At 51.7% G+C, this 22834-nt stretch overlaps 2 protein-coding genes and 1 long non-coding RNA gene across 8 annotated transcripts in view; 1 reads left to right on the plus strand and 2 right to left on the minus strand.

Annotated features, from left to right (window-relative positions):
• SMC1B (structural maintenance of chromosomes 1B) overlaps positions 1 to 1684 on the minus strand; it is an 82486-nt gene extending 80802 nt beyond the window's left edge. For both annotated transcript variants that reach the window (XM_073214024.1, XM_037006788.2), the window contains exon 1: positions 1471 to 1684. In XM_073214024.1, coding sequence (XP_073070125.1) covers positions 1471 to 1579 — 109 coding nt within the window. In that variant the 5' untranslated portion in view covers positions 1580 to 1684. The remainder of the gene's footprint in view (positions 1 to 1470) is intronic.
• RIBC2 (RIB43A domain with coiled-coils 2) lies at positions 650 to 17690 on the plus strand. 5 transcript variants are annotated; one of them, XM_073214026.1, is made up of 8 exons: positions 650 to 821; positions 1898 to 2029; positions 2780 to 2861; positions 4748 to 5092; positions 8537 to 8655; positions 11770 to 11997; positions 16311 to 16477; positions 17510 to 17690. In XM_073214026.1, the coding sequence occupies exons 2-8, from the start codon at positions 1916 to 1918 to the stop codon at positions 17586 to 17588; spliced, it is 1134 nt and encodes a 377-aa protein (XP_073070127.1). In that variant the 5' UTR covers positions 650 to 821; positions 1898 to 1915; the 3' UTR covers positions 17589 to 17690. The 5 variants fall into 5 exon arrangements, 4 of the variants coding, with proteins under 4 accessions (XP_073070127.1, XP_073070128.1, XP_073070126.1 ...); XM_073214027.1 differs by having other exon boundaries at positions 1914 to 2029; XM_073214025.1 differs by having other exon boundaries at positions 651 to 821; positions 1890 to 2029.
• LOC140843665 (uncharacterized) lies at positions 12006 to 16334 on the minus strand. The gene is made up of 3 exons (XR_012121637.1): positions 16199 to 16334; positions 15748 to 15849; positions 12006 to 15207 (listed from the first exon to the last, which is right to left on the minus strand). It is a non-coding gene; the product is annotated as an uncharacterized lncRNA (long non-coding RNA).
• Positions 17691 to 22834: the final 5144 nt, after the last annotated feature.

A 22834-nucleotide genomic window follows, 5' to 3' on the forward strand; every position in this document is an offset into this window, starting at 1 on the left:
GTATTTTTGAATTAAGAAAATAAGATTATTTTGAAACTGAAGTTTAGCACTAGATTTAAAAAGTTTAAAACACCATAATGTTTAGGGCACATAGTTTAGGCTGACTTAAGTTCAAGACTTTGTGCAGATACTGAAGTATTGCACTGCTGGAATTACAAAATACAATTGAGCAACCCTTCACATACTCTCCCGTTAAAAAGTGAAAATAAACTGGAGGTGGGCTCTGATAAATAGGTGGAGAGGGTTAGTTACAGTAAGAATGCAAATGTTTATAGTAATTATCTTTTCAATGCTTTCTGATAACAAAGTGTGAACGAGGAAATACATGGGAGAGGCAAGGATATGTTCAAATACATGAATATATCTACAAAATCTAAGAAATCTTAGAAATCTGATCCCTTGTATTCTTTCACATATACTACGCACAAAAGAAAATATCAAAGAGCAGTTATTTTATAGGGCAGCAGAAATTGAACAACAGTTCCACAATAATTATACTCCAACTCTGGTGTGCCAAGAAAGCCCGTATTTAAGTGTCCTATTCGTACTGATCAAATGTATGGAGGCAACTGTTATCTTGTGACTCAGATGTGGTTTCCGAGCTAAGAAAGGAGACGCGGGCCGCGAGGGCCGAAAGGAAGACTCGGGGCGGGGGGAAATCCAAGGAGCCGGTCCCTGCAGCCCCCGCGCCCCCCGGGCCCCGGGCCCCCACCCCAGCGTCCCAGCGGCGGGGGCCTAGCCAGGCTCGGAGGAACTCACGGGGCAACCTCAGAAAGCCAGGCCGCCCCTCTGCGTCTCAGTGTCCTCGACTACAAAACGAGGTGACACCCGTTTGCGAGGGTTGAACAGGGGCTCGGGAAACGCCCTATAAATGGCGTCTCGCGGGGTTCCCGGGGCAGAGGAGCCCTGAATCCCAACGGCTGTTCGGCCCCTCGGAGCCCTTAGTTTCCTCTAGAGGTGCCCCCACTTAATGTTTGGATGAGGAAGGGCAGGGAGGCGAGGGCAGGTGCGTGGGGCCGAGGGCAGGAGGCGGGGGGGGGGGGGGGGGGAGGGCCCAGGGGGGCCCCGGGGGGAGGGGCAGGGCGGAGGGTGAAGTCTGGACGCTCCGGTGCTTAGTGGCTGTCTGGGCCTTCTGGGCACCCTCATGTGGGGGGGCGTAGGTCAGGCCTCCTGGGCAGGGGGAAGAGTGGGCCCAGGTGGGGGGCGAGGGTCGGGGCCCCTGGGTGGAGGGTGGGGGTCAGACAGGCGTGGGGGGGTAGGGTGGGCAGGGGGCGTTTGAGGGTCTGGCACCGGCCAAGGCGAGGGCGAGGGTCGGGCCCCCGGCGTGGAGGGCGAGGCCGGGGCTGGGGACTGGCCGAAGCCCGCGGGCACAGTCGCTGGGGGCCCACCGCGTGGCCGCCCCCACGTCCCGTCACGCAAAATGAGGCCGGGGCCACCCTCGCGGGCGGAGGCGGGCAGGGTCCCAGTTACCGGAGCCGTTGGGGCCGATGACGCAGGTGAAATTCTTGAAGGGACCAATGACCTGGCGGCCTCGCCACGACTTGAAGTTCTCGACGAGCAGCAGCTCCAGGCGACCCATGGCTGCGCCGGCTGCGCCACAACCGCGTTCTCACCCTCAGGGGGGAAAAGCGCGGGAAGGGCTTCCCGCCGTCTCGCGAGAGGACAGTGAGAACTCGGCGAGCGCCGCGCCGCTCCTTAGCAACAGGTTGTTTACGTTTCCGAGGAAACCGGATCTCCGCACCCCAGGCGGGGTCGCAGAGGGCTGGATGGAAAGAGGGCGGAGCAGGCTCCTAGCCCACCAGCCAGCCTCGCGGAGAGTCAGCCTCGCTTGGGCTACAGCTTGTTTTATTTTTGTTGTCTTTTCTCCTTTAACGCACATATCTTAAAAGCCTCTTAGAATTTGCGATTCCCAGGCATGGAGGGAGTGCAGCCCCAGGACTTGGTGCAGGACCTTCGCCTGGCCAAGAGGAGACAAACGGAGCTGTGCAGGCAGAAACGGATCTTTAACGCCAGGAACAGGATCATCGGGGTGAGGCCCCAAGGAAAGAAATCAAGAGGGAATGTGGAGAGGCAGGCAGAGGACAAGAGAGGCGGGTGGCGAAGAGAAGAGGACATGAACCCCGGGAATAAAACTTTTGGTCCAGGCCTTGCGGAGGAAGACTAGTGTGTTGTATAACTTTGCTGAGAACCCGAAAGGCCTTAGACCAAATACCATCACTTTCCAGAAAGGCAAATTGAGTCCTGCCCCAGGAAGGGAGCTTGCCTGGAGTTAGTGGAAAGCAGAGACTAGAATAGTGTTTTCCTCTTTCTCAGCCAGATTTTCTACATTGCCAGGGTTCCTTCCCTGGCAAATGCCCATGGAATTGCTATTTTCTGGCAAGCTGAGCTGGGTCCAGGAGATGAATATAGCAGATCTTGCAGAGCTCATGGGCAAGAGGCTGGCATTAAAAGGCTCGCGTTAAAATGCAGTGGTATCAGTGCTCAGAAGGAAGGGAGCACAGGGTGCGGGGAGCACAGATTGGGTTCTTGGAGGGGAAATCAGTGAGGGCTTCCCAGAGGAGGTGATGCCTAAGCAGTGGTTTGAGGATGAGAATCCATTAGCTAAGAGAAAGGGAGGAGGACAGGCTGAAGAACCAACTAGAAGCAAAGGCATCCAGGTATGAAAAGATCTGATGTGTACCTATGACAACTCGTCAGTGGAGCACGGCTACAAAAGAGTACTTTTGTTATCAGCTGAATATAATTATCTGGCTTTAACTCCTCTTGTTTCCATTCCCAGGGAGACACAAAAGCTTGGGATGTTCAGGTTCGTGACCAGAAGATAAAGGAAGCAACTGAAAGAGCCAGACAAGAAACCTTTGGTGAGCCTTTCCTGAAACCTATCTAGGGTTTAGGGCTATGTGGCTCTTAGACTCCAGTCCTCATTTCTTCACATATGTAGAAATTCACCATTTTCAGGCTCCTCCTTCTCCTAATATTTCATAATTTCTTGTGTTCAATTAACTTAATGTGCTGATTCTTCTTCTGTAAAAAGAAAAAACAACTACTGAATTTTATATGTGTTGTAGGAAATAAATTGTGAGGATAAATGTATGTTTTTCTCTGTTTTCTTGGAAAACTGGATATGAAAAACCTTACACACACACATTCTCTGACAAAAAGTTCAAGATCTTCTAACTGGGGAGAGCTATTTACACTAGATAACATGCACTCACTACCAGTTTATACACATGAACCGACTCAGAGCTAGATATGGTTTAAATAATAGTGTTTCAGTTCTTACATAAAAATGTCAAGCAGAATTCACTTTCCTACATCATGTGCAACAATTTCAACTTATTTCTAAAAGCACCATGAGGATTTTCAAAAGATAAAAAGCAGGCCACAAAATTGTATATGTAATGTTTATAAAGTTTTAAAATATATTTAAAAATATGCTTAGAAAAAGATGGAGTTTATAAAGTTTTAAAATATATTAAAAATATGCTTAGAAAAAGATGGAAAGGAAATATACTGAAATGTTAGCAGTGATAATATTGGCATGATGGAATTACAGGTGATGTTTATCTTCTTTATATTGTTCTATATTTTCTAAACGTTTTACCTTTTTTACTTTTAGTTTAAAAAAAATTCAAACTTACAAAAGCAATATGACAGGCACATATGTACCTACCACCAGATTAGATGTTAAGATTTTGCCAAATTGGCTTTAGATATCTTATTTTAAGATTGCTTTTTGAGAGTTAAATGCTATATATATGTGTGTGTGTATCCATATATATCCACTCCATATGCATACACACACACACACACACACACACACACACACACATATATATATAGCATTTAATATATATATATAAACCTCTCCTCCACCTCACCAACTCCCTCTTTCTCCATCTTGAAAATGTGCATCATTCCTATGCATGTTTTTTGTACTTCTACTGTGTATATATGTATCCATGACAATATAAAATTGTTTTTTGTGTGTTTTAAAATTTTACACAAATGGTATCACATTGAATGAATCCTTTTACAACTTTTTTTATTCAATATTACATTTTGAAAACTAGCAATCTACATATAGGACCTTCATTTTAATTATTTTATGATGTTTTATTATATGAATTAACCACAATTTGTTTATCCATTCCCCTACCGATGGCTGGTTTAGATTTTTTTCCAGTGTTTTTTATAATTTCAAATGATGCTGCAATGACTGACTATCCATGCATATGTTCCCTTGTGGCATGAGTGAGATACCTAGAGATGGAATTGATAGGCTATAGGGTATGCAGGTTTTCAGTTTTGTAAGATATTGGCAAATTGCTTTCCAAAGTTATAAGTGTACCAAGTTACACTCCCACAAATAGTGAATGAGAACCCTTGTCTCCCTGCATCCTTACTAATACATGCTATTATAGCATTTTAAATATTTTGCCAGTTCATTAGATGCTTCCCATCTTGTAAGGTTGATCATCTTTTCACAAGTTTATTGATCATTCCACTTTCTTTACAGTGACTGCCTATTCTTCTCCTTTGCCCATATTTTGGTTGGGTTGTTCGGTTTTTTAAATTGATTTGTAGGTACTCTTTGTATATTCAGGATACTAGTCCTATAATGGTTGTGTTACCTTTTTGGAGGGTTGGATTGCTTTTAGAAACACTAAAAGTTATTTTTAAAGTGCATTCAAAATTTTTTTGTCCTCTGAATCTTAAGCTTATGGATATGTTATGTGTCTTCTAGCTGCTGAAATGAGGCAAAATGACAAAATAACATGCATATTAGAAGACCGGGAAAAGAGAGACAGGAAAAACCTCTGTAAAGCCATCAATGACTTCCAGCAGAGCTTTCAGAAGCCAGAAACTCGCCGTGAATTTGACCTATCTGACCCCCTAGCACTTAAGAAAGATGTTCCAGCTCGGCAGTCAGATTCTGATGTTCGGAATACAATATCAGGAATGCAGAAATTCATGGGAGAGGACTTAAACTTCTATAAGAGGAAAAAATTCCAACAGGAACAAAACAGAGAATGGTCCTTGCAACAGCAAAGGGAATGGAAGAACACCAGTGCTGACCAAAATTGTGCAGGTAATGAAACAAGACAGACAGATTGTTCTCAGTACTTTCTTCAGCAAAGCAACCCTTTCTTTTCGTGTTTCATTTTGTCTGTTAAGTCCCACCAATGTGTTGCTTTGGCCGTGTGGGCAAAGAGACATCAGAGCCTGCAGCCAGGACCTGGACATCTCGAGTCAGGCATGTTCGGGCAGGAGTCCCCTCTGAGCAGGCGCTATGTCGGAGCTCCAGCCACAGCCGGAGCACAGGGGCTCAGGCCGGGCCGCTGCCCGCAGTGCGTCCCCTGTTGCCTGTTTTCTCCCTGTCCTCCCACCCTCTGGTGGTGGTGCTGGCAGTGCTCTCTGACCTCTCCTCTCTCCACGACGCTCACCCCTGTCACTGCAGCTAGTCTCATGGATTTAGGTATCACCTATAGGCATCATTTCCCAAATCTGTGTCTCCAGCCTGGACTCTTCCTTGTATCCAGACATATAAATCCAGTTGCCTCCAGACTTCTCTCTGCTCTTACATTTCTAACAACACATCAAGTCAGTACAAGCCCAGGGAGACACTCTGCTTCTTCCCCCCAAACCCGACCTTCCACCTCCCTCATGGCGGCCCTTCTCCCCCAGCTGCCAGGCCCAGGCCCCAGGTCATCTCTACGCCTTCCTTCCCTCAAACGCCGCCTCCAGGCCAGCAGCGAATCACGTCCATTTCAACCACCTGTCACCGCCACCGTTACCTCTCCGCTCTAAGTGGCCAACATCCCGGCTGGGTTATGGCAAAGGCCTCTAACTGGCCTCCCTGCTTCTGCCCTTTTCCTCTGCAAGCTCCTCTCAACCCGGCAGCCATCATGGTCCTGCTAAAAGTTAAGCTCCATCTTTTGTTCAAAACCTTCCAATAGCTTCTCATATCACTCAGAATAAAACTCAGATTCATTTCAAGTCCAAACAGGCCTTCACTGTGTGGACCTATCTGCTACTACGCTGCCCTTCATTCATTCCTCCTGTCCTTCTGCTCATTCAATCATTCCGTCCCGGCTGCGCTGGCTTCCTCGATCTTCCTAGAACATGAGTGTGTCCCGCTCACTTCTGCAGCTTACCAGCGAGGCCTCCCCTGACTGCTGCTGTAGACGCCGCCCTGCACCCTCCCGGACCCCACCTGCTCCAGCCCTTTCCTAGCTCTCTCCTTCTCCGTAGCACTGATCACAGAGACAGTGTGTGCTTATGTATTTGACAGCCCTCTCCCCAGTATTCTACCCTAAGCTCAATGAAGGCAGATTTTATGTTTTATTCACTGCCTTATCCTTAGGTCCTGGCACATAGAGAAATACTTATTGAAATAATCCACTCATAGGGCTTTAAAAACTCTTGTCCACCTCCCAGGTGCTCCACGTTTCCATCTCTGGCTGGGAACCTTTGTCTAAGCCCTGGACTGCTTCCTGGACATCTCACAACAAAGGGGAAAGTAGCCCTGAATTTCTCTCTGGATCTGCCCCTCTCTCCCCACGCTCAGTGACACCTCCTTCCCTATCAAGCCAGAAACCTGGGAGTCATCCCTGACCCACCCTTGTCTCGCGGCCACCCTCAACTCCTGTTCCTTCTGTCTCCTCTGAATATATTTTGAACGAGCCACTCCTTCCATCCCTGCTGTCACCACTGCAATGCAAGCTGCCACCTCTTCTCCCCTGGGCAGACCACAAAGGGCTTTCTACTTTCTGCCCCTCTCCCGGACCATCCTCAACACAGCAATCAGAGTGCTACTTTTTACACAAGGTCAAGTTGAGCAATGTCACCCCCACAATCAGAGCTTAAAACCCTCTTTGGCTTCCCTTTACATATGGAATAAAATGCAAAATGCTCTCACAGCCAACAAGCAGGGCCCCGCATGCTGGGGCCGCTGCTCAGCCCTCCACCGTCACCTTGTGCCCGCGGCTCGCTATGCTCCAGCCAGCCTGGCTTTCTTTCACTTGTTTGTCCTGACAGCCCCTCCTCCATGTCAGCCGCGTTGTACCTGCTGTGCACCCAGCCCCTTCCGTCCCTCAGGTCTCAGCTTCAATGTTGCTTCATCCTGGAGATGCTCTCTTACCCCTGCCCTCCAGCTACCTAAGCCAGGTATTTCCCACACCTTCTCTCAGCATCCCTTCTCTCTAAAGCACCGTCCCAGTTTGTATTCATGTCTGTTTTGGGGTCACGTGTTTATTACCCCTCACCTCCAGGCAATAGTTCAGGAGGATGGGAAAAGCCCTTTATGTTTACACACAAGTGTATACCACGTTCCCAGCCAAGTGTGTGGCCTTGATTGCTCCGTGTTAACTGACGAGTTGAACAAAGGTAAGAGACCCAGCTGAAGGGGAACAGGGGTAGAAACTCAGTGCTACAGAGCGACGTCTTTGCTTGTGGAGATATTGAGCGGACTGCAGTGCACACTGTATGCAGAACCTTCTGATCAATGACGTTTCAAAAAATGTAACAACCCTGCAAGGTGGTTGTCCCGCCTCACCAGTGAGGGCCGAAGGCTCAGAAAGGTTGGGTAATAGTGAAAGGGCAAGCTCCCAGATTCTATTTCAGCCAATTCGGTCCTGGACCCTATTTCAGCCAATCGGGACCTGGATCCTATTTCACCCAATCGGAGCTTAGTCCCTCTCTCCCCTCCAGTCAGCAAGAACACCCACCACCCCTGGACCCTGCCAACTGACCAAAGCCACGACTCATCACCCCCTAACTACCCCCAGGCCCAGCCAATCAGCCAGGGCCACGGCCATCACCCCCCCACCACCACCAAACTGCCCTAGAAACCCATAAAACCTTTGTTCTGGGGAAAATGCGCTCTCTTTCTCTGGCATCTTGCCACTGCGTTGGTGTAGATGAGAGATTGAGCTCGAGCTAGCTTGAATAAAGGCTCTTTGCTTTTGCATTGGTGTTGGCTCCTTGGTGGTCTTCTGGGATTCGTGAGCCAGGCTAACAGAGCCAGGACAGGAGCTGCTCTAACTCCAGGTCTTTATGGTCTGCTGCTTGCACGCTCCACTTGGACCCCTTCTGCTTCTCCCCCTCCTCCTTGTTGGCTTGGTAAAGTCCTATTGCCACTCCATGAATATCTTACCTGACACCCCCTCTGGGGAACCCCGTCTGGTTCCCAGGGCAGAGCTTTGTCTGGCCTCCCACCAGCCCATCCTCACTGTAAGGATGTAGCAGGCTCTGATAGATCACAGATGGCAAGGAACCCACTGTGCTCCCTTCCCAGGCCCCCAGCAGACATTACCAGTCCATGGTAGTGATCACTGACAGGTGGGGCGGGGCACCAATCGAAGAGCTTTACTTGAATTAACTAAGTCTCCCAGCGGCCTCCTGAGGCACCCCTACTCTGGATGAGGGCGTGATAAGTGGATGTGTGAATGGACACTCCGTGGGGCGCAGTGCATGCCTGGGAAGGAGCTCTGGGTGGGCACGCGAGGTCTGACCACGCCTTGCTTCCTTTCAGAGGAACTCTACGCGAAGACGAGGCTGCAGTTTGATGAAAGAGCTAAGCATTTACAAACTCTGGAAAGTGCTACCAGAAGGGCAGTTTGTGCGTCTGTGAAAGAATTCAACAAGAGCCAGGTAGGCCCCGGGCCCTGCCTTAAGGGAGGAAAGCTCATAGCAGCTCCCCCGGGGCGCCCCCACCTCCTTGGCCCCAGGCTCAGCCCATTCACTGCATCACACCATGAACCCCAACGGAGCCCTACCAGGGCCTGCCCAGTTCTGGGGTGACTGACACCCAGGCCCTACTCCTGACTGAATCTGGGTGTGAAGACTGACAAAGCCAGCCGTGCAGGCTGAGGGGTCAGTTCACCTTTCTCAACCTCAGATTCTTCTTAAAACAAGGACAGTGACATCCACCTAGGCAGGTACCACTAGCACTGCTCTGCGCCCGGTCCTGGTTTCAGTTCTTCTTTCCCACCTGTCAAGAGTTCCTCCACACCAAGGACAGGTCCGCGGGCGCTCGTCAGTGGGGGCAGTTACTGTGATAATGGTTAGCGCCTCCTCCGGGGGTCTCCTGACAGCGCCCCCTCTCCAACCTCTGCCCACCTTCCTCACCAAAATGCTTCCCCACCCAGACCCTGTGATGAAGTTGCTTCAGGTTCTCTATTCCTTTTGTGTATTAGAGCCCCTCCTGATTTTCTTCTCAAGTGCCATCATATTTCCTGGGTGGGGTCGGGGCTGGGCCTGGATTCATTATCAGATTAGCTGGTTGACCAGAACTATGGTCTGCGAAGCACAGTGAGCAAGATGACCCATTGCCAAGCAGGAAGAAAATACTGGAACTCTGCTTCATATTTATTTTTAACCACATAACTGTAAACTCCTGTATGTGGGTGTGGGTGTATTATGAAGTATATGCTAATTGTACAGTCTAATAGTACCATATTGCGAACAAAATATACTGGAGACTAGCTTAAAAACGTTCTACTGCTGGGGCTATGTGATCAGAACTTCTAGAGAGGATGGACCAGGGGCCAGAGAGAATGGTGGTTTTCAACAGCTGAGGAGAGGAGTTAGGCGGGCTAACTTCCAGAGATGAGGGGATCAAAGGGCAGATGGTGGCACCTGGAGGCCAGGCCACCCACAGCAGGCTGCAGGAGGGTTTAGAGATCTGGCCCTGGCCCTGCACTTTGCAGAGGATGCTCTAGAGCAGAGGCTATTTGCTTCAGGCCCCCCAGAGAATTAATGGCAGGCAGAGCTCCTGATTCATAGTCTGCTACTGGCTGTTCATCCATCTGTCTATCCATCCATCCATCCATCCATCCATCCATCCATCCATCCATCCATCCATCTATCCATCCATCCATCCACTCTTTCATCTGTCAAGTCAGCAGATATTTACAGAGCCCTCCTGCTGGGCACAGGTGTGTTTTTGGGGGAACTGGGTTGCTACACTCATCAATATATTCATTTGTCCCATAAAATTTTGAGTGAGCACCTACAATGTGCTGGCACTGTCAGGTGCCCCTACTCCTGGCATGGACACTGCAAGTCAGTGCCATCATGAATGCCCCTGCACCAGGGAAAGCCACCTTTGGCTTCTGCAGCTCTGTTCCTGACTAGAAATAGGCCTTGTTCATTAGCCTGGGACATTAATACTAGGGTTCTAGATAACTGTCCTCAAGAGCAAACGCCAAGCAGGCCATCTGGGTCAGCAGGGCAGGCGCACACTGGGGAGCCTCCAGGTCTCAGGTGCTCGTTTCAGTAGAGAGGCATTGTGCGGTCGGGGCTTAGTGTGCAGGATCTGGAGCCCAGCTGCGTGCATACAAGACTGGGCTCTTGCCTGCAGCCTTGGAACAGCCCCTTAAGTGCCTCAGTTTTACCATCTGTAGGGTGGGATAACACCCACCCATGCAGTCAGAATGAGCTAACACCTCCCACACCTCAGTGGCTCAAAACACAAAGTTGATGCTCCATGTCGGTCGTGGGTTGGCCGAGGGGCTCAGCACCCCAGAGCCCAGGTGCTGGGACAGAGCAGCTGCTGGCTGGAGGACTTCAGCAGCACAGCAGAGAGGGACTGTGGCTGATCTCTGCACCTCCCAGAATCATCTCTGCTCACGTTTCATTGGCCAAGTGGGCCCCGGGGCCCTGCTCATGCAAAGCAGCAGGGGAGTATGATTCTGCCACATGCCCAGAAAGAGCCCCGGAAATATTTAGGGGCCAGCAGGAATGGCTATCATGCTCGCTTGTAAAGTTGTTATGGGACTAAACCAGGTGATACATGTAACATGTTGGACCATCTGGCACATTATCCAGACTCAGTGATACCATTATTTTTAATCCCAGTGACAATTAGTTAGCTGCTCTAATTAGTTACTTTGTTCAACAGCCCTACCACAGGGCATGATTAATTGGTAGGGCAACAGGCTCAGAGGGCAGCTGACTTTCTTAGGGACACCCAAGTACTAAGTGGCCAGCCCAGCATGTGAACCCAGGCCTGTCCAGCTGCACGGCCTGTGCCTCTGCGACGCAGTTGAGCTGGCCGCCTCACGAGCACCTGCCATGTGCCAAACACCTTGCAAAGAACTGTCGGTTCCTCACTAAAGAGAACTGATAACAGTGAGAAATGTCTCTTAATCCACCTTCTAACTTTACAGCGATGACTGCAGCCCAGAGAGGGGAGGCGACTTGCTCCAGGCCACACAGCCGGGGCCTGCTCCCTCCACTTAGCGCCCTCACTTAGGCAGGGATTCGACCAGGAATCTGCTTCTACCCGGAGCCTGTGGCTGCTGTGCATTGGGAGCTGAGGGGCAGCAGTGCACTTTCACCCTTTAAGTCACCACTGTTGTGAATCACTCTGTTGAGTGTGCTGTGTGGCCTGCAGCCACCCAGGGGTGACCAGGGCTACAGACAGGGCCGCAGAGCCCTGCCCAGGGGTGGGGGAGACCATGCTGGTGGGAGATGGCACCTAACCTAGGAAGACAGCTCCCTGCTCGGGCAAATCAGAGCAGACAAAGCCCTGCAGGTTTTAGGCACACAGCTGATGGGTAGGGATGCCCTCAGCCCAGCCCGCATGCCCAGCGTCATGCAGGCAGCAGGGGACGGAGCGCGACAGGCCTACCCCACCCCCTGACCCTCCCCGGGGCCCTTCAGCACACTCTTCCTTCAAAGGCCCCCGTGTGATTTGCTGGCCTGTGCCTCAGTCCCCCAGGGTCGCTTGAAGCATCTTCCTTAATGTCTCTCCCTGAATAGGCCTCAGAGTCAGCCGAAAGGAAGATTCAACAGAAGAAGCAAGAACAAGAGGACAACCTGGCGGAGATCTCCGACCTGCTGCGTGGGGACTTGCTCTCTGAGAACCCGCAGCAGGCAGCCAGCTCCTTCGGGCCCCACCGCGTGGTCCCCGACCGCTGGAAGGGCATGAGCCAGGGGCAGCTGGAGCAGATCCGCACGGTTCAGAAGCAGCAAGTCCAGGAGAAGCTGGTGCCTGCCCTCCCCACTCACAGAGCCCACAGGCGCCCCTGAGTGCCACGTGCCGCCGTGCCCGCGTGCCTGTAGCCATGGTCACTGTCACACTCGGCCTCAGGAGTTTATGTTCTGGGGTGGGGGGATGGGGGGCTTAACGACAACAGCCTAGTAACCCCACATGTGTACAGTGTGGCTCAGGAGGAAGACAGGCTGGGTCAACGGATGGCACATGCTGGGCATGAGGAAGGTGTCAGGGGACAGAGGTGACACTGCAACAAAGATCTGTGGCAGGAAAGGGAGAAAGCCCTAAAAGTACCTGGGAAAAGGAGGGCCACGCAGGGTGAGCTGCAAGGCAGAGGCCCCAACGCAGGGGCATCTGGGCCTGTTCAGAGAAGAGTGAGGGGCCGCGTGGCTGGAGTGGAGTGAGGGGAGGGGCAGGGGGATCCCGAGAGTCGGAGGTCCTAGCAGGCCGCCAGGGAGACTTTGGCCTTTTCTGTGATGGAGAAGGATGCCCTGGAGGGTTTTGGGCAGAGGGGTGCTGTGATCTGCCTGCATCAGGATCAGCCTCGCTGCTGGGAGAGGATGGCCTCTGGGGGGGTCTAGGGGAGAGCATTAGGGAGGCTGTGCAGGGGTGGAGTTGGGAGGTGACGTTGGCTCAGTCCAAGGCTTGCAGTGGCCGTGCTGAGAAGTGGTCAGATTCTGGATCTATTCTGAAGGCAGAGCCAACAGGATTGATTCAAGTGTTGGGTGTGGCATATGAGAGACAAGAAATTAAGGATTACTCCAGGCTTTCTGGTGTGAGCAGCCAGAAGGATGGAGTTGGCATCTACAGAGATGGGGAGATGGTGGGAAAAGCATGTTGGTTGGGGAGTGGAAATCACCAGTGCAATTTTGAGCATGTTAAGTATGCAGTGTCCATTAGATATCTATATCTGTTAGGATTTCATATGCCTGAACATGTCAGAAACCCCCAAATAACAGCACTTTAACAAAACAGAATTTTCTATCTAGCGTATAGACTGATCCTTAGGAAAACAGTCCAGGTCTGGTATGGCAGCTCCATGGTCCTTCACTGATGTTCTGCCATCCTCAGGGTGTGGCTCCCACCTTTTAGTACAATATAGCTGCCTGAGCTCCACCATCACGTGCATATTCCAGCTAGCCAGAAGAATGAGGCAAAACACTCTAAGGACATTTCCTAGAAGTTTCACAAGACACTTCTACTTGCATTCCACTGGACAACACTTAGGCACAAGGTTGCCCCTAATTGTAAAGAAGGCTGGGAAATGTAGTGTTTATTCTAGGCAGTGAAGTGCTGGTGATTCTTTTTAAGGAAGAAAGAAAAATACCTGCTGGGTTGCAGGGAAGTAGTATTTTCTGCCATAACTCCCAAGTAAAGCCCAGTAGGCAGCTAGATATAGTCTGGAGTTCAGAACACGTCCTGGGCTGGAGACATAAATGTAGCCGTGGCCACACAGAGTACTGAAAGCATGACCCTGGATGAGACCACACAGGAAGGGGGAACAGAGAGCAAGAGTGTAGGACTGAGTCACGGGACCTCCTCCCTTGCCATTTATGAAGAGCAAAGGGGTGGCAAGGGGCAGCCCAGGAGGTAACAGGGATGCTCATGGTGGAGGCCCAGTGAGGGGAAGGGCTTGGGAAGGAGAGAGGGAACCCGCACCAGATGCTGCGGTGGGCCTCCCGACTGGGTGCTCACTGGGGCCTCTGCGGGATCACCCTTGGTGGAGGGGAGTGGCCACAGCCGGTGGGCTTGGGAGAGAAGCTGGCAGGAAGGAAGTGGAGAAGCAAATGCAAAGAACTCTGAGCACTTTGCTGTAAGGGGTGCAGAGAAACAGGTGGTGCCCAGTGGGGACATGAAGTTGGGAAGATTGTTTGTCTCTGATAAGTAGAGGCATACTTACCATCCCATGAGAGGGAAGCAGGAGAGGGGAGACTGGCGCCCCAGGAGAGGCTTGCTGGAGCCGTGTCCCGCGTGGCAGGAGAGCAGGGGACTCGGAGCCCTAGATGAGGCCTGGCGTGGTGGGTGGCTAGACTGACCACCTGCGACCACAGGGGTGGCGGTGTGTCCCCCGGCAGCTTGTGGGCTTCTCTTTTGGAGCCCCTATTTCCTGGTGAAACAGGAAGGCAGACCAGCAGCTGAGGGTAAGGGGGCTGAGTAGGGGATTTGAGGACAGAGAACAAGGCGCTGAAGGTCATCTCGGAGAGCTGGGAAGGCATGGCCTAGGGGAAGGGGCAGGATGGCCTGGCAGCGCCAAGTGTCCCCTGGAGGCTTGACATGCCCCAGTGAGCACAGTCAGGTGCGCAGCTGTACGGGGAGAGCTAGGATTCACCATGGCAGGGCTTGCCCAGCACGTCTGACTTAGTGAGAGGCCAGGGCCAGTGGAAAAGTGTGTGGTCAGCAGACTGGAGGTTACAGGGGTGAACAACTGTTAGAATCAGAGAACTGGAGAAAGAGCTGAAGAGGCCAGAATGGTGGTGAATGGGACACTTGAAGGTGAGACCAGGGCAGGGGGCATTACTGGTAATGAGGCCAGGGTAGAGGCAGTCTCCTAGAGAGAGATGCAGATTCTCAGGCCCCACCACAGACCTCCTGAACCAAAAACCCTGAGGCGAGGCCCAGTGTTTGTGGCCTGGCCAGCCCCTCAGGGGTTCCGATGCCTGCTGGGGCTTGGGGACCGCGGGTGGGGTGTGCCCACAGTGTGGCAGCTGGCAGGTCAGCACCAGATCTATGGAAAGGAGGGGAGATCATGGGGAAGCCAGTGGGGGGTCATATATGCTGAGATCACTCAGAATTATGGCAGGAAGGGAATTTGGGGAAGTTCTCAAACCAGTGAAGGGTTAGCAGATGACCATCTCGGGTGGGGTGGTGGGTGCCGTGGTCAGCAGGAGCTTCCAAGAGGCAGGTGCAGGGTGGGGGCCATGGCCTGGCCCAGGAAATGAGGAGCAGGTGGGATAGCTCACCTCCCGGCCAGAGGGTCAAGTGTGTGGGAGGGAAACAGCCCCTCTGAGACAGGCTGCAGGGGCTTAGGGGCCAAGGGCAGGGAAGTGGGGCAAGGTGGGAAGTGCCCTGAGCTTGGGGTCAGGCGGCAGGAATGTTGGTGCCCTCGTGAGGCCCTGCTCCATCCTCACTCCTGCAGTCCAGCCTGTCTGCAGGCAAGGTCGGCCATCTGTTCTGAAAGCACTTTTGTCTGACTTCTAATCTTTCTATAAAATTAAGAAGACAGAAAAGCACAAAGGGGAGAAAACCCGCATTAAGTCTGATCACTCAGAAAGATGTCCGTCTCTTCCCCCCAACATGCCTTTTAATGTCTTTTCCTCCTGTCTCCTCTTCTATGCATGGAGATAATTTAGAAAATTGAGATCATGCAAAGAATAGTTAGGGTGTCTCTTTCAGTCATCCCATGTCATTCTGTATTCTTGACGGAAGAAAGCTTCATTTTACAGGGGAGAAAACTGATGTTCAGAGGGGCGAAGTGACTTGCCCTGCGGGTGGTGAAGCCAGGCACCAGCCTGCCTTTCGGTCCCCGGGCAAGGGGCTGGAGCCTCTGCCAGCCCATCTGCACCTGGTGGCTGCAAGCTGACCCAGGCCTGCAGGGCCACTGGGCACTCTATCCCTACATCTGGTGAGAAAAAGCCCTGAGCTAAGACCCCCAGAAGGGAAGAAGGGGTGCTCTTCCTGAGGCCCAGCCCCCTGCTTTTGCTTTCTTTTTCGTCTGCAGAAGGTGAGCTGACAAAGTAACTCACACACAGGGTGGCTGACAAAACTGCTCACATTTCAGGAGTGACCTCTTCCCTTTGCATTAATCCACTTCCTCTTCTAGGGCTCAGTGGTTTTTATTGATAGGTCTGGAAGACAATGAGGAATGATCGGAGATGCAGAAATGCACCCCCAAAATCGTGCGCCCATGGCTCTGGGTGGGCATCAGTACATTCTAGAAGCCACCAGGTGATCTCAGTGTTCAGCCAGGTGGAGCCACGCACCCCACTGGTAGGGTCCCAGGTGCGGAGGCCCAGACACGCCAGGGCCCTGCATATGGGCGCTGCCGTTGGAACTGAGTCTCTGCTGTCCCCCCAGGCCTCGGAGGGCCGGCCAACACCGCCCCCCTTGTGGGAAGCAGCTGGGCCACCTGGAATGATGGCAGGTGGGGGAGTCTCCTCTGATTTCCTGCATAATGTTGCTCACCTACCCACCCACCTCTGAGCCTCAGTTTCCCCATCTGTAAAACGAGAGGCTGGTTTTCCTGGGTGATCCCCCGGGTCTTCTCTGCATCTGGGGACAGATGGTGAGTCACCTGTCTTCCCTCCAGAGGCTTCGGGAAGAAGGGCGCCAGCGAGACTTGGACTGGGACCGGCAGAGGGTTCAGGGGGCACGCGCCACTCTGCTGTTTGAGCGGCATCAGTGGCGCCAGCAGCGGGACATGCGCAGAGCCCTGGACGGCATCAACGTCCGCCTGGCCAGGGAGCAGCTTCAGCGGTGAGGGCTGGGCGGGGCTGGTTGGGGTGGAGGAGGGGCGCGTGGGGCTGGAGGGCAGCAGAAGGCCGATCAGGCCAGTTGGGGGCTGTGGAGAGCAGGCACCATGCTTTCCTGGCCCCCTGGCCCACCCTCGGTGAGTCTTTCCCACCCGGAGGGCCCTAGTGTGTATGGCACCAAAGGCCCTTTAACAGCAGCAGTGGCTTGAGCTATGGCACAGCCTGCTGGTTAGGAATACAGACAGAAAGGGGAGAAGGGCTCAGAGCTGAGAAGCCAGAAGTTAAGTGCTTGGACACTGCTGGGTCCCTACACAGGCCAAGCGACTGAGATTCCACTGAGCATTCATCCTGTAAACACCCCTCCCTGGGCGGTCCTGATGTGGGCACTGTCAACCCCCAGTGTCCCAGACGTGGGTGCTGGTGATGGAGCGCGTGGAGGGCGCAGGGAGCCCCGGGGAGGGCACTCAGTGGGAAGGCTTCTGTGACGAGGCTGCGTGTTCAGGGGTGGGGGCGGACTCTGCAGGCTGCCCACTGCTGGGAGGGGCCCGCAGGCTGCCAAGAACAAGCCTGGAGCCCCCTGTTCATTACAGACAGACTCCAAGAGTAGTTCAGAGTTCCAGCCACAGAAAATTTCAAATGCAGCTCAGGGGGTGAACTTGTCACTAAAAAACACATAATTTACTTATTTATCTATTCATGAAGCTCTTGGCTTGAACTCAGAAGGGCCCCACTGTTATTTTCTCCAATCAGATGTCTGTTTACTGATGGGTCCATCCTTGGTTGGTCACTTTTGAGTCTAGGAATGGACAAATGCCTTTGCAGTCCCACCATGGAGATTTAATCCTAAACTATCCTCAGTCTAACTGCAGTGCATGGCCAAACACCCCTCTCCTGCTCCCTCAAGCTCATAGAGCAGGAATACATTCTGTATCGTGGGGATAACACCCTGATAAAAGGATTTCCCTATTTAAAAAAAAAAGAATAATATTTAGGAAGCTATGTATTTGCTAATTGTTTCTTCTTGTTTTATTATCAGGAAAAAATACATGAAGGAACTGTATACAAATAATCCCACTGAAGATTATTTCACACAGTTTAATACAAGAAGTCGATAATGAAAAAGACACCCTTTCTTTCCTTCTGAATGATTTCTGTATAAAACTTGGTGACCTTGAAGAGCCACATTTATTAAAAGAAATGCACTCCTTGTTCCAGAAGCACCTTTCAACTCCTTTTTTCTACTGTGGACAAAGCATTTGTTAAACCTCTCCTTGTACTTCCACGAAGAACATTCGTTTCTGTTCAGCTCAGCTCAGAGACTGTCTCGAGAGCAGCTCTGGATGCAGGGGACATGGCCCTGCAAAGCACATTCTAGAGGGAGAACACCATCTGAGGGGGGGCTGTGTATTATTTAGACTCCAGGTTCAGCCACTGTAACAGCCAACTCACAAGTGCTAACTGAGCAAGGCATCGTTCTAAATGCTTCCTAAGGAATTAGCTCATTTGATCCTCACAGCAGCCAGTGGTGGGTATTTGTATTACTCAGGCTCCAGGGGAAGAGCCTGAGATAACAGGCATGTTAAGTGACTTGCCTAAGTCATGCTGATGGGCAGTGGTGGACTTGGGGTTGACCCCAGGGAGTCTGGCCGTCACTTCTCCAGTGAAGGGAGCCAATTCAGTCCCCTGGCTCCTGGTAACAGAGACCCAAAACGAGAGTGGCTTCAATGAAGCAGAGGTTGATTTCTTGCTGTGCAGCATGCCTCCCTGCTCCGTCATCTCCCCTCTTGTGCTCAGGAACGCCGCTCCAGCTCCCACCATCATGGACCAACAGGCCAGCAGAAGAGAAAAGGGGAGGAAAAGGGGCCTTGCCTTCAAGGGCATGGCCTGGAAAGTATACATTTCACTTCACTCACATCCTTTTGGCCAGAATTTAGTCATGTGACCACATCTGGCTGCAAAGGAGGCTGGGAAACAGGGCTGGCTAACCATGACCAGGAAATAGTTCTGTAATGATACAAAAAATGGAAGAATACCTAGGACAGACAATTCTCAGTCTTGAAGAGTGACTTGGAATTTTGCCAGAGGGGAGATGACGGGGGCATTTTATGTGGGGTAGGGGGACCATGTCTAGCAGCAATGGATGTCAAACTCCCAGGCCCAGGGTGAGCGGATCCTGCTGAGTTATCACTTCCCTCTCCATCTAGTTTCTTGGGGAGCCATGTGCACAGGGCCAGTGACAAGTGGTGGCTCTCGGAAGCACTTTATCATGCGCTGAGACAGAACTAGATACGCCCACGCAAGCTACTTAGCTCACCCTCCCTCTTGGTCTCCACGCAACTCCCGTTCTTCCCGTGCTCAAAACACTCCGCTGACATGATGCAAACATGAGCCTGATCGGCAGCATTTCCCGGGTGGATCAGCTGGGGCTGGACTCCCTAGCTGGCATACCGAAGGCGCAGGGGTGAGAGGAGTGGTGATGGGGACGTCCTCTGCTGTGGTTGGCATGTAGGGTCTGGGGCCCACGCAGGTGGGGTGGGAGGAAAGGGACCTGGGGCCACTGCTGAAGAACAGGTGGGGCCAGATCAAGGAGGCTGTGGACTCGAACCAGGAGAACTGGTGAGGAGCCGCTGGCCAGAGAGTGACCGAGTCCGGCATGCACGTTTCAGAAGGGCGGCTCTAGCAGCAGAGCAGGGCAGCCCAAGGGAGGCCGACTATGGAGACAAGCCGACCGCCTCCCTCCTGCAGGCCCACATGGGCTTCCAGAATGGTAAAGCGTCTGAACTTACAATCCAAAGGGGACGGCGTTCAAACCTGAGTTAGTCTGGTAGTGCCACCACCCACAGCTTGAGGTGGGGCGAGGTGGGGCTGCCTCAGGTGCTGCAGCTGAAATACAAATTGTGATGTTCTCCTACTGGGGAGCAGGCAAGCCCGTTTGTTGGCCCCTGGGGCGTGGGGCTCTCACTGGGGGCCTCAAGCAGATGGTCTCTTTTAAGCTCCCTTCATGACATCTGTGTAGACCTGGGCTTTTATCCTCCTTTGATAGACAGAGGAACAAGGGGCCTTGCTCCCAGGATGCCCATGGAGTTTCTGCCGTCTGTAGGCAGTTGAGCAGTTCTGTCTGCACTTAGGCTCCTGCTGGACTTAGAAAACGTCCATATCCTCCATTGGAAATGGGTCTCCTGTGAATTATGCATCGCCACAGCTGCTAGCCCTGGATATTCCTGTTTCTTGAAGGGTGGGAAAGGCCTGTTCCTGGGTGATGACAGTGATAAGTACACCCTCTTTGGGGAAGAGGGCTAGGGGTCTGTTAGTTTCCTGGGGCTTCCATAACAGACTACCACAGATTGTGGGGCTTGACCCACAGAAATTTATGGTTCCTCACAGTCTGGAGAAGGTCAAGGTGTCAGTGGGACTGGTTCCTTCTGAGGGCTCTACAGGAGAGTCTGTTCATGCCTTTATTGCCTCTCCCAGCTTCTTGCGGCATGCTGGCCATCTTTATTGTTCCTTGGCTTATAGGTGTATCAGCCCAATCTGTGCCTTCATTTTCACACGGAATTCTCCAGATGCACACGTCTGTGTCCAAAATTCCTCATTTCATAAGGACACCTGTCTTGCCAATGGGTTTCATCCCCAGACAAGTTCACTATGGATTCAGTGTGACCAAAGAAATGACAGAAGAACATTCTTGAGGTGAAAGGGTTATACCCAACTTTATTTCCACGGTGGCAGGTCAGTCACTAAAATCTCATTCACTCAGAGCGAGTCTGCACACAGCAAGCCGGTGTCCGCCTCTGGGCCTCTCTCTTCTTGGCACTGCCATCACTCCAGCCTCTGCTCTGCTCTCCTGCAGCCCTGCCGCCGCGTCACCCCGAGCACTGGGCAAGGCTCTTTATAGAGTCAATAATGACGCATTGCCCACACGTGTGTAGTGAGCTAGCCAACCAGGGCCAGGTGAAAATCCTGGCCACAGGAAATTTCATTTTATCCACAACACCATTCATATTGGATTAGGGCCCACCCTAATGACATCATTTTAAGGAATAGCGCCTACAATAACCTTATTTCCTAATAAGGTCACATCCTAAGGTACTGGAGGTTAGGACTCCGACGCATCTCTTTGGGGAACACAGTTTATCCCATAATGGGGGGAATGCAGAGGAGCACCTGGTGCCCAGGCTGCACAATCCATGCTTCAGGGCGGGGGCTGGCGACGGATGAGTGACAGTCCATATAGGTTGATAATAATCCTCCTGCACTTGAGCCGGGAGATAGCGAGGAGAGTGGGGGTGAGCAGCTCACTCGTGCACATGGAGTGCTCTTCCGGTCCTGTGCTAGCATCCTCCGCAGTCAGCAGGAGACACCGATGTGGAATAAATTCCTTGGGAAGCACAGGAGGTGGGATCACAAGTGGGGGCTGATGGGCCCAGGTGAGAGGGAAGGAGGCCCTCGGGCTGCTGCAGCTGTCAGCAATAAGTTTATACGCCTGGCATTTTGGGCCCAATATGGGGAGGCTTGCTTTAACTCTGAGTTTTGCATCTTTGTAAAAAATACTCCTAAAGGAAAGCCAGTTTTGAAAACTTTGAGCGCTTGCTTGCTTTAAGCGCGCCCTCTGCTGGTGACCAGCCACGCAACACATTCCCCTTGATTCTCAAGTGGGAAAAGGAACCTTGAGAAGGAGTCTCCAGCCTCGGTGGAGCGGGGGGCTCTCACCGCACCTGTGACAACACCACTGGCTGTTGTGATTCCTGCTGCGGGAAAACAGAAGACAGCGTAAGTGACTTACCCTGGCTGCAAGGCAGACCCAGGGTCCAGGCAGGGGGCCTTGTCCACTTCTTTCCTCTGAACTGCTCGCTACAATTTTACTCACAGGAGACTCCAGAGGATTTTGTTTTATTTTGTTTCACTTTTTCCCCCGGCATGTTGTTATGAAAAATTTTCAAATATACAGAAAAAAGGAAAGAATTGTACAGTATGTACACACACACATACCACCTAGATTCTACAATGAATATTTTGCTGTATTGACTTCATTACCTATCTCTCCACAGGCAGCCTTTAAAAAATTCCAGTTATATGCTGCTCCAAAGGACACATCTAAACCAAAACCACACAGAAAGTTAGAAATAATAGGATTCAGAACTCATTTGAATTTACCCACATAAGTGAAAACTTATGTCTACATAAAAACCCGCTCCCCAATGTTTATAGCAGCTTTAGTCAAAATGGCCAAAATGTGGAAGCAACTAACATGTCCTTCAATAGGTGAGTGGAGAAAAGAACAGAACAAAATTTAGTGCTGAGAAGTAAATCCATACAATGGAATATTTCTCATCACTAAAAAGAAATGAGCTATCAAGACATGGAGGAACATAAATGCACATCAGTATGTGAAGGAAGCCAGTTTGAAAAGGTTTCATACTGTGTGGTCCAGCTCTGTGACATCCTGGAAAAGGCGTGACTGTGGGGGCAGTAAAGGGCCAATGACTTCCGGGGGGGGGGTCATACTTATTTCACGTATTTGAACAGCATAAAATGTTCCTCCATCATCTTTAACAGCCCATTTATGCCTGTGCCACATCCTTCCTCCTTCAAAATGTGCCCACTACAGAATCGTTCCTGCTGATCGAGCATTCACTTTGTGCTGGGCAGAAAGTTGGCTAAGTGCACGTAGGGCACCAGCTCACCACGTTTTCATCCCCATTGTGCAGATGAGGGAAGTGAGCACAGAGGTCAGCATGTTGCCCAAGGTCATGTAGCTACAACAGGTGGAACTGGCTACAACTCATGTGATCTGAGCCCAAAGCCCTGGCTCTCCCCATCCCTCCCCCACCCTTTGGTGACCCCGCACCCTTGCTATGAGCCAGCCGATTTCATGGACACACGCCACTGTGCACAGACTGTACCCTCAAAAAGCTGCCTCCCTCTCTCTGATCCTACCTGCCTAAGTCCTTAATGTCCTTGTTCACCGCTGGTATCTCCCTGCTGTATTGCTGTAGAAAAGTCTCTTCAAAATGATGGCACTGCGGCAGTGCTGTGACACAGACAGGTGGTCACTTATTATCTTGACCGTCAGATGAGCAGCCTGAGGCTTTGAGAGCCAACGTGCGGTCATACCATGGGAAGAGCAGAATGAGGATTCAAACCCAGGTCATGCTGACTCCCACTGCGGTGCTCTGCACATAATCCCAGCCCCACACCCCCGGCTGAGGTGGTACTGTTACCCTGGGCACCGGGCCTAACTCTCCTGGATGTTTGTCCGGGGCGTGAGCCAGAGCTTTTACCTTGTCTTGCACACCCTGAGGGGTGCTGCGCTCGTGCTCTGCCTGTGCCGAGCACCATGCTAAGTACATTCCTGTCAAGA

The sequence above is a fragment of the Manis javanica genome, chromosome 10 (assembly GCF_040802235.1).
Source record: "Manis javanica isolate MJ-LG chromosome 10, MJ_LKY, whole genome shotgun sequence".
NCBI lineage: Eukaryota > Metazoa > Chordata > Mammalia > Pholidota > Manidae > Manis > Manis javanica.

What these genes read in the sequence shown, in the direction of transcription:
- RIBC2 (XM_073214026.1), top strand. Translation starts at nt 1,916, where the DNA reads ATGGAGGGAGTGCAGCCCCAGGACTTGGTGCAGGACCTTCGCCTGGCC. An exon ending in CCAGGAACAGGATCATCGGG is followed by an intron (nt 2,030 to 2,779) that starts GTGAGGCCCCAA and finishes TTCCATTCCCAG; the next exon opens with GGAGACACAAAAGCTTGGGA. An exon ending in AGCAAGTCCAGGAGAAGCTG is followed by an intron (nt 11,998 to 16,310) that starts GTGCCTGCCCTC and finishes TCTTCCCTCCAG; the next exon opens with AGGCTTCGGGAAGAAGGGCG.